The 15,453-nt window shown below is 39.2% G+C and overlaps 1 protein-coding gene across 1 annotated transcript in view; it reads right to left on the bottom strand.

The window, feature by feature from the left end:
- The window catches only part of LOC126263654 (unconventional myosin-Ie-like), a 390,931-nt gene that overhangs the window by 5,966 nt on the left and 369,512 nt on the right, over nt 1-15,453 (bottom strand). Inside the window, exon 23 of the mRNA XM_049960758.1 lies at nt 8,167-8,324. Coding sequence (XP_049816715.1) covers nt 8,167-8,324 — 158 coding nt within the window. The remainder of the gene's footprint in view (nt 1-8,166; nt 8,325-15,453) is intronic.

Here is a 15,453-nt window from a genome sequence, read left to right on the forward strand (position 1 = left end):
AAGTGAGCACCACAAATTTTGCCCCAACCACACCAGGACTACTGCTTGTTTTAAGTCTACTTAGCACATTCTAACTGATTGAGCAAATTCCCCACAATATCAGGGTCTAAGAACTGTAGGGAATGTCATTTAGAATGGGCAATGTGCTTTGTTTTAAACAGATCGATTATGTAAATTTAAGCATGGGCAGTTTTTTTTAATTGGTAGAGGGTCAGCCATGTTTGCAACACCATGGGGAGACTACCCTGGATGAAACATTGCAATTTTTTGCAATCCAAATGGCTCAGTTGCAAGCAGACAATGCATATTTGTCTGAGGAAATCAAGAATGAGGACTGAAACATAACTTTGTGCAGAGCATGCAGAGAAGAGGCAGATGGAATCTGATGAGTGGTTAGCTGAAAACAGGCTTCCGCTGGAAAGGAATATGAGGATGTTGGACAGGCTTTAAAGAAAGAAATAGGGTAGGACTTGCACAGGAGTAAAAAGTAAGGAAAAGGTAGTCAAAAGAGTAAGTATTATTGATGCACAGAGTACTAATGCTGTAGAATTTAAGGGTAGTAATGTAGAATTACCAGGTCCAAGATCTTGTTTTTGGGAAGTTTGAATCATCTGCATGCTGGACAAAGTAAGTGTGTGCTGGATGAAGTAAGTGTGTGCTGGATGAAGTAAGTGTGTGCTGGATGAAGTAAGTGTGTGCTGGATGAAGTAAGTGTGTGCTGGATGAAGTAAGTGTGTGCTGGATGAAGTAAGTGTGTGCTGGATGAAGTAAGTGTGTGCTGGATGAAGTAAGTGTGTGCTGGATGAAGTAAGTGTGTGCTGGATGAAGTAAGTGTGTGCTGGATGAAGTAAGTGTGGGCTGTACTGAAGTAAATAAGTGTGCAGATAGTAACATGGGTGACAGTAGTGCAGTAGTATCTGCCACAATGGGTGGTGATGGGTGTTGTTTAGAGGCCATGGAGTCTGAGCCAGAAGTACATGTGTCTATCTTCTTTGTGACAAGCAGAGTGGAATTTCACGAGCTAATTTTGTTCTAGATACAGCAGGGGATGCACAAGAAGCTGTTGATAAGATTGACATTGTTGCAGATATTGTGGGTAAGGAATGAAGTGGCACAGATACGTTTATTTCAAAGGTTATGGTAATGCGAGTGCTAGATCACAGGCTTCCAGAGTGGTAGAAAGCACAGGTTGCTGATGCAGATGGAAGCAGCTTACAACACAGCTGCACTTCATTGTGCATGATGGGTGTAATGCAGGTAAAGGGTACAGTGTAACCAAAAGATTAGTCTTTCTGTTTAAGTATCATGCTAAAGCTGACCTTCATCAATATACAGGAGAAGTCAGGGGAACATTGTTCCGCCTGGAGGAAACTATCACCAGTGAAATACTGTTTCAAGGTTTGTCTATCTTGATGGACAAGCCAGTTAGCTGCAGACAATATCACTTAGAAGCCTTTATTAAGTCACTTAGTACAGTGCTGCAAGGCACCAGGAAGTAGCTTTAGGTGAGCAACGGTACAAGAAAGTCTAGCATTGTGAGAAGAATTCCATCTGTGATTAGCTTTACAGTGAGGGAAATAAGTGGAACTACCTGTCAGCGTATTGTAGGTGGTTGTACCGTACACAAGTTTTGTGCAAGCATAGCCTTAGGGGTGTTCTTTCTAGGAAAATGTGAGAGGAACCGTTGTTGCAGAGATAGAGTTCTGAAAGATGTGCTGAAACAACAGGCTAAGAAACCACTGGATAGACTAACAGAAATACTGGCCATAAAGGATCAATGGGATGGGTTGTTTTGGGGAGGAGACCAGACAGCGAGGTCATCAGTCTCATCGGACAGGGAAGGAAGTTGGCCGTGCGCTTTCACAGGAACCATCCCGGCATTTGCCTGGAGCGATTTAGGGAAATCACGGAAAACCTAAATCAGGATGGCCAGATGCGGGATAAAGGATCAATGGAGTCTGACTATGTACTGTTGAAAATGACTTGTTAAGAGATGACAGAATTTTCCAGTATCACATTCAGCTTGTTCTGTATCTGTTGGCAATGGTATTAGAGGGTTCATCATTTCAGGTGAACATTTGTTGTGACTGACGGTGAGCCGGTACAGCTCGCTATTTAAATTTTTTTGTTTTCTTAAACCACCCGCCTTTTCAATGCTCACCATGGTGTCAATATCGAGATCGGATTGGAGTCTCTGGCCATCACATATCTTTTGGGAGTTGGCTTCCTGCGCACTGGGAGGTGGACAGAAGGAGGAAGAAGAGGCTTGCTGTGAGTTAATTCAGGACTGTGTGTGAGGAGCGACGTCGGTGATGGAGGGCAAGTCCGCTTTGTCAGTGGGCCCTGCAGAAGCTGTCGGTTGGGGACAGAACGCCATGGGCTCAAAGATCCTAGTGTGGAGGGCCAGTGTTTACCCAATGGTGATATCGTGTGGTCATTCAAGGGCTGAAAAGTGATTTCCTGGTTCTGCCCTTGGATTCCAATGAAGAATTACGCAAGTTTGGTGTATGAACCAAACATAATAATTCTAAAATGGTGCACATTGGTGGCGCATATATCAGACTTGTGAGTGGTGTAGGCTTTGCTTTGGTACTACAGTCTCCAGTTAGAGCGCAGCTTGGGAGGCGAGCATTGATATCGGCATTGTCATCTGTTTAGCTGCTTTAAACTAAATAACTGTTTGGACCGAAGGTGGAACCAAGTGAAGAACCGAATCATTGCTTGTCTTATTGCATAAAAAAGGGGACGGATCTGATGCTAACAACTACTGCCCAACCTCACTTCTGAGTAGCATCACATATTTGTAAAAATGAAGTACTAACAGAATGTCAATTTGGTTTTCAGAAAGGCTTTTCAACATAAAATGCTATATGTGCTTTCACTGATCAAATATTAAAAGCACTGAATAACCAAATATCACCCATTGGGATATTTTGTGATCTCTCAAAGGCTTTTGATTGTGTGAATCATGAAATTCTTCTAGATAATCTTAAGTATTGTGGTATGAGTGGGGCAGTGCACAAACCGTTCAATTCATACTTAACCGGAAGAATGCAGAAGGTTGAAATTAACGGTACAGATAGTCTGCAAAAAGCAGCAGAGTCCTCTAACTGGGGAGGTATCAAGAATGGTGTCCCACAGGGTTCTGTCTTGGGTCCTTTATTGTTCTTAATATATATTAATGAGTTGCCACTCTATATTCATGAAGATGCAAAGCTAGTTGTTTTTGCTGATGATACAAGTACAGTAATCACACCCAAGAAGCAAGAATCAGCTGAAGAAATTTGCAAATAAAGTCTTTCAGAAAATTATTAAGTGGTTCTTTGCAAATGGACTCTCACTAAATTTTGAGAAAACACATTTTATACAATTCTGTATAGTAAATGGCATAACACCATTGATAAAGAGAGACTATGAACAGAAGCCTGTTGCTAAGGCAGAATACTCAAAATTTCTGGGTGTGTGCATTGATGAGAAATTGAATTGGAAGAAACACATTGATGATCTGCTGAAACGGTTAGGTTCAGCTACTTTTGCTATAAGGGTTATTGCAAATTTTGGTGATAAACATATCAGTAAAGTAGCCTACTATGCCTATTCTCATTCACTGCTTCCATATGGCATCATATTTTGGGGCAATTTGTAATTAAGAGAGAAAGTATTCATTGCACAAAAGCATGTAATCAGAATAATAGCTGGAGCCCACCCAAGATCACTTTGCAGACATTTATCTAAGGAACTCAGGATATTCACAGTACCTTCGCAATACATATATTCACTTATGAAATTTGTCATTAGTAATCCATCCCAATTCAAAAATAACAGCAAGGTGCACAGCTACAACACTGGAAGAAAGGATGATATACACTATTCTGGAACTAAATCTCACTTTGGCACAGAAAGGGGTGAATTATGCTGCCACAAAAAAATCTTTGGTCATTTGCCAAATAGTATTAAAAGTCTGACAGATAGCCAATCAACATTTAAAAGCAAATTAAAATAATTTCTGAATGACAACTCCTCCTACTCAATAGATGAATTCTTAGATATGACTTAGTAACTGTTTTTTTTAAATTAATTAATTAATTAATTATTTTGTGTAAAGAGAACTTATGTCAAAGTAACATGTGCAACATCAGTACGCAATATCATATTCATGATCTATGGAACAAGGATTAATGTATGTACGTATGTATGTATGTAAGGAATCTCAGTTGGCCCCAGCTTGTTAAACTCTGTTATCTACAGTTATAACAAGTAATTGACACTCTGGTAGTGTCTACGAGACAATTTTGGAGGTACTGTTAAGTGTTTGTAGTAAGGGAAAGATTGACTGTAGAGCTTTTCAGTCAGACGCTTATGAATTGCAGTATTTGCAGTTCACTTCTAATGGTATTTTACAGTTCTACTTGTTGTGATGAAATCGCCGATAGTACTTTCATAATTTAGCTTGGGATGTCATTCTGTGGTTTGGTGTGGCCCTCCCAAGAGTTTAAAGTTCCAAATATTTTCTTACTGCCTTGCTGAGGTTGTCTTGCAAACAGTTGTTGATTTGTCTCTTTTCTACCCCACCATACTGCTATTTGGTGCGGTGCGGTATAGTCGAAGTGTTCAGCAGTTCCACATCTACTCCCTCAACCGTTTTGAGATTTGTGAGTCGCATCCACATCGACGTACAATCCCAGTATGCAATTTGTGTAAGTTGGTTGCACCTTGTTAACATTTTGTACATTGTACAAAATCTTTCCCATGCCGCATGTGATCCTGAAGGAGAGCACGGTGCACAACAATGCATGACCATGAGGAAATCAAAAGACATGTATTGTATATTTCTTTAACAGATGTAATCACTGACATTAAGAGTTGATTTGTGGTTTTTTTATTTATTTGAAAGAAAAAGATTACATACCTGGTTAATTATAACATCTATGCTTAATTATTTGTCCTAATTCATTGGGTGTAGTATAAATCACATGTAGGGAGGTTTATGGTGTAAAGTGTTTAAAAGAAAGGAAAATATTTTGTGATACAGCGCACATCGTAGTGGCTACGGGGTTTGAGTGTACATTGACAGTAATCAGATTTTATTGCATTTAAGTTGTTTCAATTAAAAATTTTTTGATCAATATTTTATTGCCTTTAGATATCACAGGTGATATCTACGAAAATTTTGGTGTTGCCATGTTGCATTAGAATCTTTTATTTAACCTTGCATTATGCAATTTGTATTTTTTTTTCCTTTGCTTGGAAAGGGATTTTGAGTTTTAAGCATTGTAAATTGATTCTGAGAACTGTTCTTTGATCTGTGGAAATAATACTTCAGAAACTTCCATTAACAAACTATATTGAGGATCTTGTTGTTCATGATAATGAATGTTCACTTACTATTTTAAAATCAAGTTAATAATGTTGTAAAATTTTGAAGGTAAGAAAAAAAAGGCATTTATTACAGACATGGTGTTTGCCTGTACCCCCCACAACTTTCAAATATTCAAAGCATTGTCCTTCGGCTGTTGTCTGGTGTTTTCCCTGGTATCTATCCCTGCTAATGCCTGCAGGGCCATGTCAGATGGTAAAATGTGTTTCTCACGGATTATGATGTTAGTAGATTCTTTAATTGCATTATAATGCACCGATGGGATTAATAATATTGTCCTTTAAGTGATTTTTTTGTGTGTTACTTAATAAGGGATGTAAACGATTTACAGCATGTCGAAGATTTGCCAATGGTTACATGGGATTGTCCAACGTGAAAGGGAAATTTGTTAACATTACTTGTTAGCTCATACTGTCAGGATGTAAGGTTTCAGAAAGTGTTTTCCAGACAGGGGGAAGGTAGGTCGTAGCCCTCCTCAGTCACAATCTAGCTTTTTCAGGAGTGGTTCTAAGTGCCTTTAATGTTCTAAGGAAATTCCTCCTTGACTTCAGGCATTACAACTGCAGCTAATACCCATACAGGGGGTGGATTCTCTGCTTCTCCACTGTCATTCTTTCCTCATTTACAACAATTTTTCTTTGATCTGGGGTAGTGCTGTTCCTGTGAGTTGGTAAAGCCTTTCGAATGGACAGGATTTCAAGCGACCTGTTATGATTCTTTATGTGTCACTGAGAGCCATGTCCATCTGTTTACATTTGTTGAATTATACCAAACAGGACATGCATACTCTGCCACAGAACAGCTTATTGCCACTGCAGAAGTTCACATAGTTTCAGACTGACTACCCCTCTACAATCTGGCTAGTTTCCATAGAAGATTGTTTCTGGTGGAAAGTTTTGACCTGCAGTTCATGAACTACTTCTTGAAAGTAAGAGATCAATGAAGAGAACTCCTAGATATTTTGGGGTCTCACACTGGTACAGTCTGATACCTAACCACATGATCTTTAATTTGCAACTAGGCTCTCTGTTTCTCATATGAAAAGCGCATACTTGTGTCTCTGAGATATTTGGTGTAAGTAGGTTTGTGTTGTTGTATCTGGAAAATTGTATATGAGCATTTCTGACAATTTCTACACCAATTCAAACTCATGCAGTCAATGAACCTTGTGGTTTAAAGCGACCAGTATCTACCAGAGAGGGAAGCTGTGTAGTGCCACAGCCATTTTCGGTCACAAATGAATAAGGTAGCGACACTGCAGTGGTTGTTACTAAAGGGCCACAGAAGCTGGCAAGAAAAAAAGCTGACCTAAGCACCCTTATGTTAAAGACAGTAAAACCCTAGCTGATTTCCACATAGGAGGCCTAAGCAGGGCCAGCAACTCAGTGTTGTCAATACAGCAGAATGATGGAGCCACATCCAAACTACGGCTTTTTCTGGTGCATGTGGTTGGGAGTGGTGCTATGGCAATACAAGTAGACACCAAACGTGCATAAACACCCATCATTTCCAGCCAAAGGCCTGATAGCATCAACTATGAAGGGCAGGCTACCACAAGACTTGGCCTCCACCAATGATGGTTCTATTACTGGTTTTAAGTCCATCACCACAGACTTAAGTGTTTCCAGGTCTGGGCTCTCTCCAGACACTATCAGCCCTTGCAGCCAGCAGCTCAAGACCAGGGCAGCGCAACTGCTCAGCTATCTATACCTGAGTAGTGCACTGATGCTGTACACCTATTCTAACAAGCATGGACACCACTGCTGAGGGCTGACTTCTGCTACAAGAATCGTGGCAGGAAATAGGTGTCTACCAGCATGTTTCACCATAAACTGCAACCATACAAAGACAGTACTCATGCTGCCATGAACTTCCATGCATCAGCTTTCCTGCCCAGCCGCTGGTTTCAAGCTGGCCACTAGCCACCTGTTGCATCAGTCCCGCTGTGTTTACTACTGTTAGCATATGCCGGAGGGAGAGGGGTTGCAAAGTGTTGCTATGAGAGTTGTAGATTGTTTGCTCAAAAATCATATGACTAATAATGATGTTTCCTTGACCAAACATTGGTCATAATTCTGACAACAACCCACTGCTTCAACTCAATCCTGCTACCAGAGAGGTCATATCCCCAGACCTCTAAAGCCTTTTTGCCTTACACAGGAAGTATTACAACAGGATTACTCATGTTCTCTGGAAACATGGTGTGGAATATATTTTTTGACTACCATGTAAGAGGGAACCTTTACTATCTGTGAAGGGCAATCCTTATTTAAGGTGGCATACTGCCACTTATCATGTTGTTGTGACATGGCATACAGAGTTCAAACCATCAAGGATGTGGAGAACTATGTATTGAGTATAAGTGTCACACACTCTTACAACAGGCTACCAATTTGCTATTGCAGAACATTGCCTTGGTTTCCATCATCCTATGAGGTCACTGGTCCCTAAGCCGACACAATACTTAATCTAACTTAAACTGACTTATACTATAGACCACACACACACCCATGTCCAAGGGAGGACTCGAACCTCCGATGGGAGGGGGGTGGGGGGGATTACCAAGTGACCTTATAAATAGAGACAAGGGATTCTGCTTAAATTTTGCTTGTAATCCTGCCTCTCCCTCATCAGACAACAAAGGGGCAGATTTAATGCCACTTGCGTATACGCACATGTGCATACACACACACACACACACACACACACACACACACACAAAAAATAGCTCTCCCTCTATCTACAAAAAATAACAATTGTTCAAACCTTGTAAAAACTAAATCACTTACATTCTTTAATTACTTCAATGATGTCACCTTCCTGGAATGACAACTCATCTAAATCCTGCGCTGAATAATCATACATTGCTTTTACTTGCTTCTTGGGTTTGGCTGGTGGTTTTGGTTTCCCCCCACCAGGGACAGGCTTGACTGATGCTCTCTTCTGGCTACAAGAAATGACAAACAGTTTTCCAGTGTCAGATTTCTTGAAACAATACATCTGCATAGTTTTGAGATCATCCTCATTAACTACATAACTTTCATATGACAAGTTCTTTATTAATAAATTCTGCATTTAATGTTATATCACTTTTGCAACTAAATATATATTACACATGTAACTAAACAGGTAAGTAGAAATAAATCAACACACACTATTCAAAATCAGATTGCACTCAAAAGTAACTTCTTTTCCAGAGTAATAGATTTTATGAATGAAGAATAAGTTAACTGTCAGTGGAAACAACATACAAATTTAAAAAAGAAAGTGAAGGGTGACAACAGATCTTGGCATCATGAAAGGCTGCTGCAACTGCACACAAATAACCATGAAGACTGCTCTGGAGATTTATGATAAAAAATTAAGGAAAGAGGGATACACAGAAACATTTTCAGAAGGCTGGTAGGTTCGTTGCTCAGGCCCTCTAGCCAAGGCATATATGGCACGATACAATTAAATAGAAATTAACAATGGATAAGGAACAAGTCTTTAGCAAAAAAGTACTGCACTACAGTCCAATTAAAATTACTTAACAGTTGACAGTTCATACATTGGAGCTGGTTTCCTGTAATCGGAGCACTCACCATCACATCCGAACCATCTGTCATTGCCAAACTGCCACAACAATTGGTCAGTTCACTTCCAGTTCCTTATTCGCATCCCGAATCATGGGTCTGCCACTTTAATTTCAGATTTCATCACATATGATAACCACACACACACACACACACACACACACACACACACACACACACACACACACATGCGCACCTCCATGTGCACACAACAATGTTAATGAAATACACATGTTCATACATAGCACTAACCAAACTCTACTGGATACTTCTGCAATTCAGCGTCACGTATACAGTTATCATAATCAAAGAGGCTGGCTTACATCAGATAAGCTTCACGTAACATTGCATGAAGCCAATTCATCATTGTGACTGGATCACCAAAGTTATTACTACGTAGCCCAGAACTGTGGCCTAATGCAATGGTCAATCTATAAGATTGATGTGTGGAATGTCATAGGTTCAAAACTCATGAAATGTAGTGATTTTTTTTCTTTTCTAAATGTAATCAAAAGAGTTTGATAATTGTTTTCATTCAATTAATTGGTTTAAACATTTTTTTTATTTCTAATACTTTTCCATGTCATTTTCATCATCATATTGACTTCTTTATTTGCTCTTATTTTTCTTCCTGTCATTCTTTTTTCATTCAGAATCTGCTTGTGTCCCCTATAATCCACATCCAAGAGCAACCAAAGAGGATTGCTCATTGATTGGTAACATGGCAGCTCATAGCCAGAGTAAGGATAGCAAGAAATTACAGTTAGCTTTCAGTGCTGAAACTGAATTTTTTCTGTATGGAGTATGCTCTTAAAGGTTAGCTTTAATCGGCAGAAACAAAGCGATCATGATTTTAGTTCTGCTGCTGTTTGTTGACCACAGTTTTGTTGGATACATCGCACATCATGAGGTTCTGGTTAGCTTACAACACGAGTAATGGAGGGCTACAAAAGGCATCATCTGCCGCAGTTTGGTCATCGATCACTTAAAATCAGTGGTCAACAAAGTATCTCACACTTCTGACATACCTCACTGCTGCCACTTCCAACAATGCTCCGCAATTACACTTTAACAGCATTTGTGAAATGATCCTCCATGTTTGTTTGTCACCTAAAACTGAATAGTAGCTGGCTACTGATGTGGCAGCACTGTAGCAGCAAGTGACAGATGTCAACTACCATGAAACTTTAATTCGTCTATTATGATAAATATGTTGGGATATGTTCATAGAAACACTTTGACAACAGCTTCTTGATATGGTATGGATATCACAAGACATTGAAAGTCTTACAAGAGCAGTGGTGATTCTAGACTAAGAAACAGTCATCCAAAGTACATCAGGATTGACAAGGTAAGTGTACACAATACGCACATTTTTCTTAACAGGATACCATTCATGAGCTGGGAACAAGTACCTGAATCATTCATCTACAAGAGACAATGACCAACACACTGGTTCCCATTTCATCCTGCAGCACATCTGGAAAAACTTTCTCACGTTTCAAAGCTACCAAAGATAGATTGACAGTGATGGATGCTGTGAACAGCTGCTGATGGTAAACTGAAACCTTCTTCAGTTTATCACTCAAAAAATCCAAGAACTTTAAAGCATACATCTAAAGCTGGGTTGCTGTGATTTGGAAGTCGAATGTTGGAGCTTGGATGACAGCTTTTCTCTTTGAGGACTAGCTTGGTCATAACTTCATATCTGAAACTAAATATTATTACAAATTACAACAAATCCTGTTTCAAGTCATGCTATTGATCGGCAATGCACCAGGTCATCCTCCAGTTACTTTAATTAATTTTGACTCATGTGAAAGTTGTATTTTATCACTGAATACATCTAGATTGCTTCAACTGATGGACCAGGGAGTTATTAGAACCTTTAAAGCCAACTGCACGAGATAACCATTTGCACATCTTCATGAAGCCATGAGAAAAGAAAGCTCTCTGTTAAAAACATCTGGAAGAAATTCACTGTTTTAGATGTCATGAGAATTATTGGACAATCTTGAAAACAAATTTTACAAAAAAATTTTAAATGGAATCTGGAAAAAAACTATTTCTTTTTTTCCCACTGCTGAAACCTAGAAGAAATTAGCAACAGATACTGATCAAATTGATAATATGAAGGAAGAAGTTGTTGATCTTGCCAGACAATTAAATATAGAGGGGGATGGGGATGATGTTCAAGAACTGATGGATTCACACCATCAGAAGCTGCCAGTTATCACTCGGTTCCATCTATTGCCTGAAGTCCAGTGTATTACTGTACAAGTAGTGTGTTTTCTTCGGAAGCGCTTACTAATTTCTTATTAACTCTACAGTAAGATATACACGGGTGGAAAAAAAATCACGACACCAAGAAGGAAATGGGAGACATAAACAAAAGTTGGAAGTCATGTTTCTACATCTCAAAGACAATTCTTATTCAGATTGCACACCAGATGCATAAGAGTGGTGTGAGAATGCACATCAGGTTCGCTTTAAATACATGCTGTATCATGAGCATTAGTTATCTTTTGAGTTTGAATGAGGTCATGTAACAGGGCTACTAGAAGCTGTATGTTTTTTCTGCAATAATGCAGAAAGACTTGGCAAAGAATGTAGCTATTGTACACGACTGCCAGCAGCAACGGTCACAAGAATGTATGTTCACAAGAAGACTGGGCTCCAAGTGGCCACATGGCACTGGCCACATGGCACTGGCCACAAGGCCCTGGCCACATGGCACTACCGAGAGGGTTGACCATCGTTTTTGGCATATGGCTGTGCCTCATCGTACTGCATCTGCAGTAGCAATTTAACCAGCAGTTGGCATCCCAGTGACGCAACAAACTGTTACAAATTGGTTACTTCAAGGACAGCTTTGAGCCAGGTGCCCCATAGTGTGCATTCCACTGACCCCAAACCGCCATCATTTGCAACTTCAATGGTTCCAAATGAGAGCTCATTGGAGGACAGGGTGTAGGTCTGTTGTGTTTCCTGATGAAAGCTCACTCTCTACAAGTGACAATGATGGCCACATGTGTTGGTTAGGAGGAGGCCAGTTGAGGACCTGTATCCAATCTGTCTATGTGCTAGATACACTGGATCTACACCTGGTCTGGGTTGCAATTTCGTATGACAGCTGGAGCACTCTCATTATTATCCCATATGTCCTGACAGCAAAACTGTACGTCTGTGTGACGATTCAACCTGTCATGTTGCCATTCATGTACAGAACTGCTGAGGGTGTTTTCTACCTGAGTAACGCTTGCCCACATAGCATAGCTGTAACCCAACATGCTCTACAGACTGTTGACATGTTACCTTGGCCTGCTCAATTACCAGATCTGTCTTCATTAGAGCACATTGTCATTGGATGATAGCTCCAGCATCATCCACAAACTGCACTGACTGACCATGTGCAACAGGCATAGAACTCCATCCCACAAACTGACATCTGGCACCTGTAGTCACAATGCATGCAGGTTTGCATGCTTGCTTTCAACATTCTGACAGTTACACCAGCTATTAACGTACCAGCATATCACATCTGCAATGGCTTATCTCAAACTTACATTAACCTATGATCCTGCAATGTTAATCATTTACAAAAGTTACCTAGACAAATGTACTCCTGAAATTTCAATATCCTACAAGAATTATCTACTGGTGTTGCAATTTTTTCCGTCAGTATATTTCCTTCCCAAAATCCTTGGTCACTACTTACGACTGTCATACACAATAACACAACATACATGCATTTTTATAAAACTGCAAATAGTTCTCTTTAAAGCAATACAACATTCATGCTGTAGGATTCACACACCCTTTCCTCCCATATTAATGAATGATGATGATATTTGATTTAATTACACAAATGATAATTTTTTGAGGTATATGAGTAACATGTATTCCAATGGAAACAGAAAAGATAATTTTTCGAGGTATATGAGTTACATGTATTCCAATGGAAACAGAAAAAACACTTATTAAAAAGGAGCTTATATCTACAGTAATCTAATACAACCTACAGTTCACAGATATATGTCTGTGGGTCTGCCTAAGAGACTGTCAGTAACTACAAGCTTTAAAGTAGTCTCAATTACCCTTTGATGTTTGTCAATTAGGGTTAATTTGCTGAACACTCAAGTTCTGTCATTCTGTTCCTGTTTTGGTCATCCTGTTACCATCTTTCTGAAACATTACTTTTTTATCTTTCTTTTGGAAAATATAACCATCTGCAGCAGTTACAATAGTGTTTATTGACTACCTCTCTCTCTTTCTTATAAGCATAGCCTATGAGAGGTCACTGACTTGTTATCATCTTTCCTGTACTGTGGTTTTTGTGGCTTGGAATAGGATGATGAATATTGTTTTCACAAAAATTGAAGAATGGACATAGTAGAACACCTGTCTCATTGTGCAGGTTGGAATATGACAGCAGCCGTACTACTGCATGTATTATTGTAGTGGTCGTCAGTCCAAACACTGCTCTGGTGCTGTTCTCCTCACTAGTCTTGTCCTCTTCAAGCGTCTTCATCTCCAGGTAACTATTTCAACGTACATCCACTTGAACTTGCTTACTGTAATCATGCCTAGCCCTCCATCAACAACTTTAAACCCCACACTTCCCTCCATTACCAAACTGATGAATCTTTGATTTCTCAAGGAAATGTCCTATCAACAGATTCCTTTTAGTTGAGTTGTGCCATCAATTTTATTTTCTCCAATATGATGCAGTACCTCTTCACCAGTTATTTAATCTAGCATTCTTCTACAGCACAACATTTCAAAAGCTTCTTTTATCTTCTGTCCAAACTGCTTATCTTCTACACTTTGCTTCTGTACAAGACTACACTCCCGACAAACACCCATCAGGAAAGACTGCATTCGAGTCCGAGCTACCAGAGTTGGCAATCAAATGCATACATGAGGTGTGCTTGCTTATGTGAATGAACATTGTGTGTGTGTGTGTGTGTGTGTGTGTGTGTGTGTGTGTGTGTGTGTGTGTGTGTGTGTGTCCGTGTCCTTTTTGAAGAAGGCTTAGGCTAAAAGCTAAATATGTAACAGTCTTCCCATTGTGCCTGTCTGCAACTCAATGTGTAATCTTTATGGCAAGTAGCAATCTACCCTTTTCCGTACATTGTTGATATTCCAACTGAAGTTTCCATTGTTTGATTTAACATTTAAATTTATATTTGATGTTAGCAAATATCTCTTTTACAGAAGTGCTTTTCTTGCTATCACCAGTATGCAGTTTATATACTTCTTACTTCGGCCATTATCAGTTATTCTGGTGGACAAATTGCAAAACTCATCTACTATGTTTAGTGTCTTATTTCCTAACTTACTTCATTCCACATCTGGTCAATTTACCTACATTCTATTACCATTGTTCTACTTTTGTTGATGCTCAGCTTAGATCATCTTTTCAAGACACTACCCATTCTGTTCAACTCATCTTACTAGTTTTATGTCATCTCTGACAGAATTACATTGTCATCAGCAAACTTCAAAGTTTTTATTTCCTCTCCCTGAAATTTCATTTCTTTCCCAAATTTCACCACTGATTACAGTTTTTACTACAAGTTATGGAATCCAGAGGAAGCTGGCCTACAGGCTGTGATGAAGGCGATGATTAGAGACAGACTCTCAATGAAGTAAATGGCTCTGAGCACTATGGGACTTAACATCTATGGTCATCAGTCCCAATGAAGTAAGTACGCTTAGTTTTATTTCACAGTTTATACATTATGGTACACTGACTTTTACCTATACTATAATGAGAAATATTAATTATGTGGGTAACACGTGTATTATTTCTAATTCTGACAAAAAATTGTATGTATATATTCTTCACTTGACTTTGCGTGTGGCAAGGGCCTTATCGACCACACAACTGCTCTACGGTCCTCTCACATTTCTTTCTGTCGAGTGTATTTGTCCATTTGATGCTGTTGTTCATCCTAGCTGTGTCCTTCTGGATGTTATCTTACCACTTAATTCTGGACCTTCCTCATCCTTTAGTTCCATCTATCGTCCTGTCAAATGCTATTATGGGCAGTCTATTTTCCGTGATTCTTGCTAAATGGCCTGTCCAGGTCAACCTCCTCTTCTTTATATTGTCGATGATATTATTGCTTTTATTCAGTTCTCTTAATTCTTCATTTTTCTTATTGCCCATTCCATGTTATTTCATCATATACTGGTCCAAAAAATTTTTTTAGTATTTTTCTTTCGGATATTAACAGTTATTTTTCCTCTTTATTTCTAAATATCAATGCTTCACACCCGTATAATGTTGCTGGTGTGATAGTCGATTGAGACAAGTGGATTCTGAAGTTAGTACTAAGTGATCTTTTCCTTAAGATTTTGAGAAAACTAGAAAGTGACTTGGTCACTGTTGCTAGACGGGCATCTATTTAATATCTGTTCCACTACTGTTACTAAAATGACTCCCTAAGTATTTGAAGTGTTCATCTGTCATGAAAGTGAATCCATCTACAGCCA

This window comes from Schistocerca nitens, chromosome 6, assembly GCF_023898315.1.
Source record: "Schistocerca nitens isolate TAMUIC-IGC-003100 chromosome 6, iqSchNite1.1, whole genome shotgun sequence".
In the NCBI taxonomy this organism is placed as follows: domain Eukaryota; kingdom Metazoa; phylum Arthropoda; class Insecta; order Orthoptera; family Acrididae; genus Schistocerca; species Schistocerca nitens.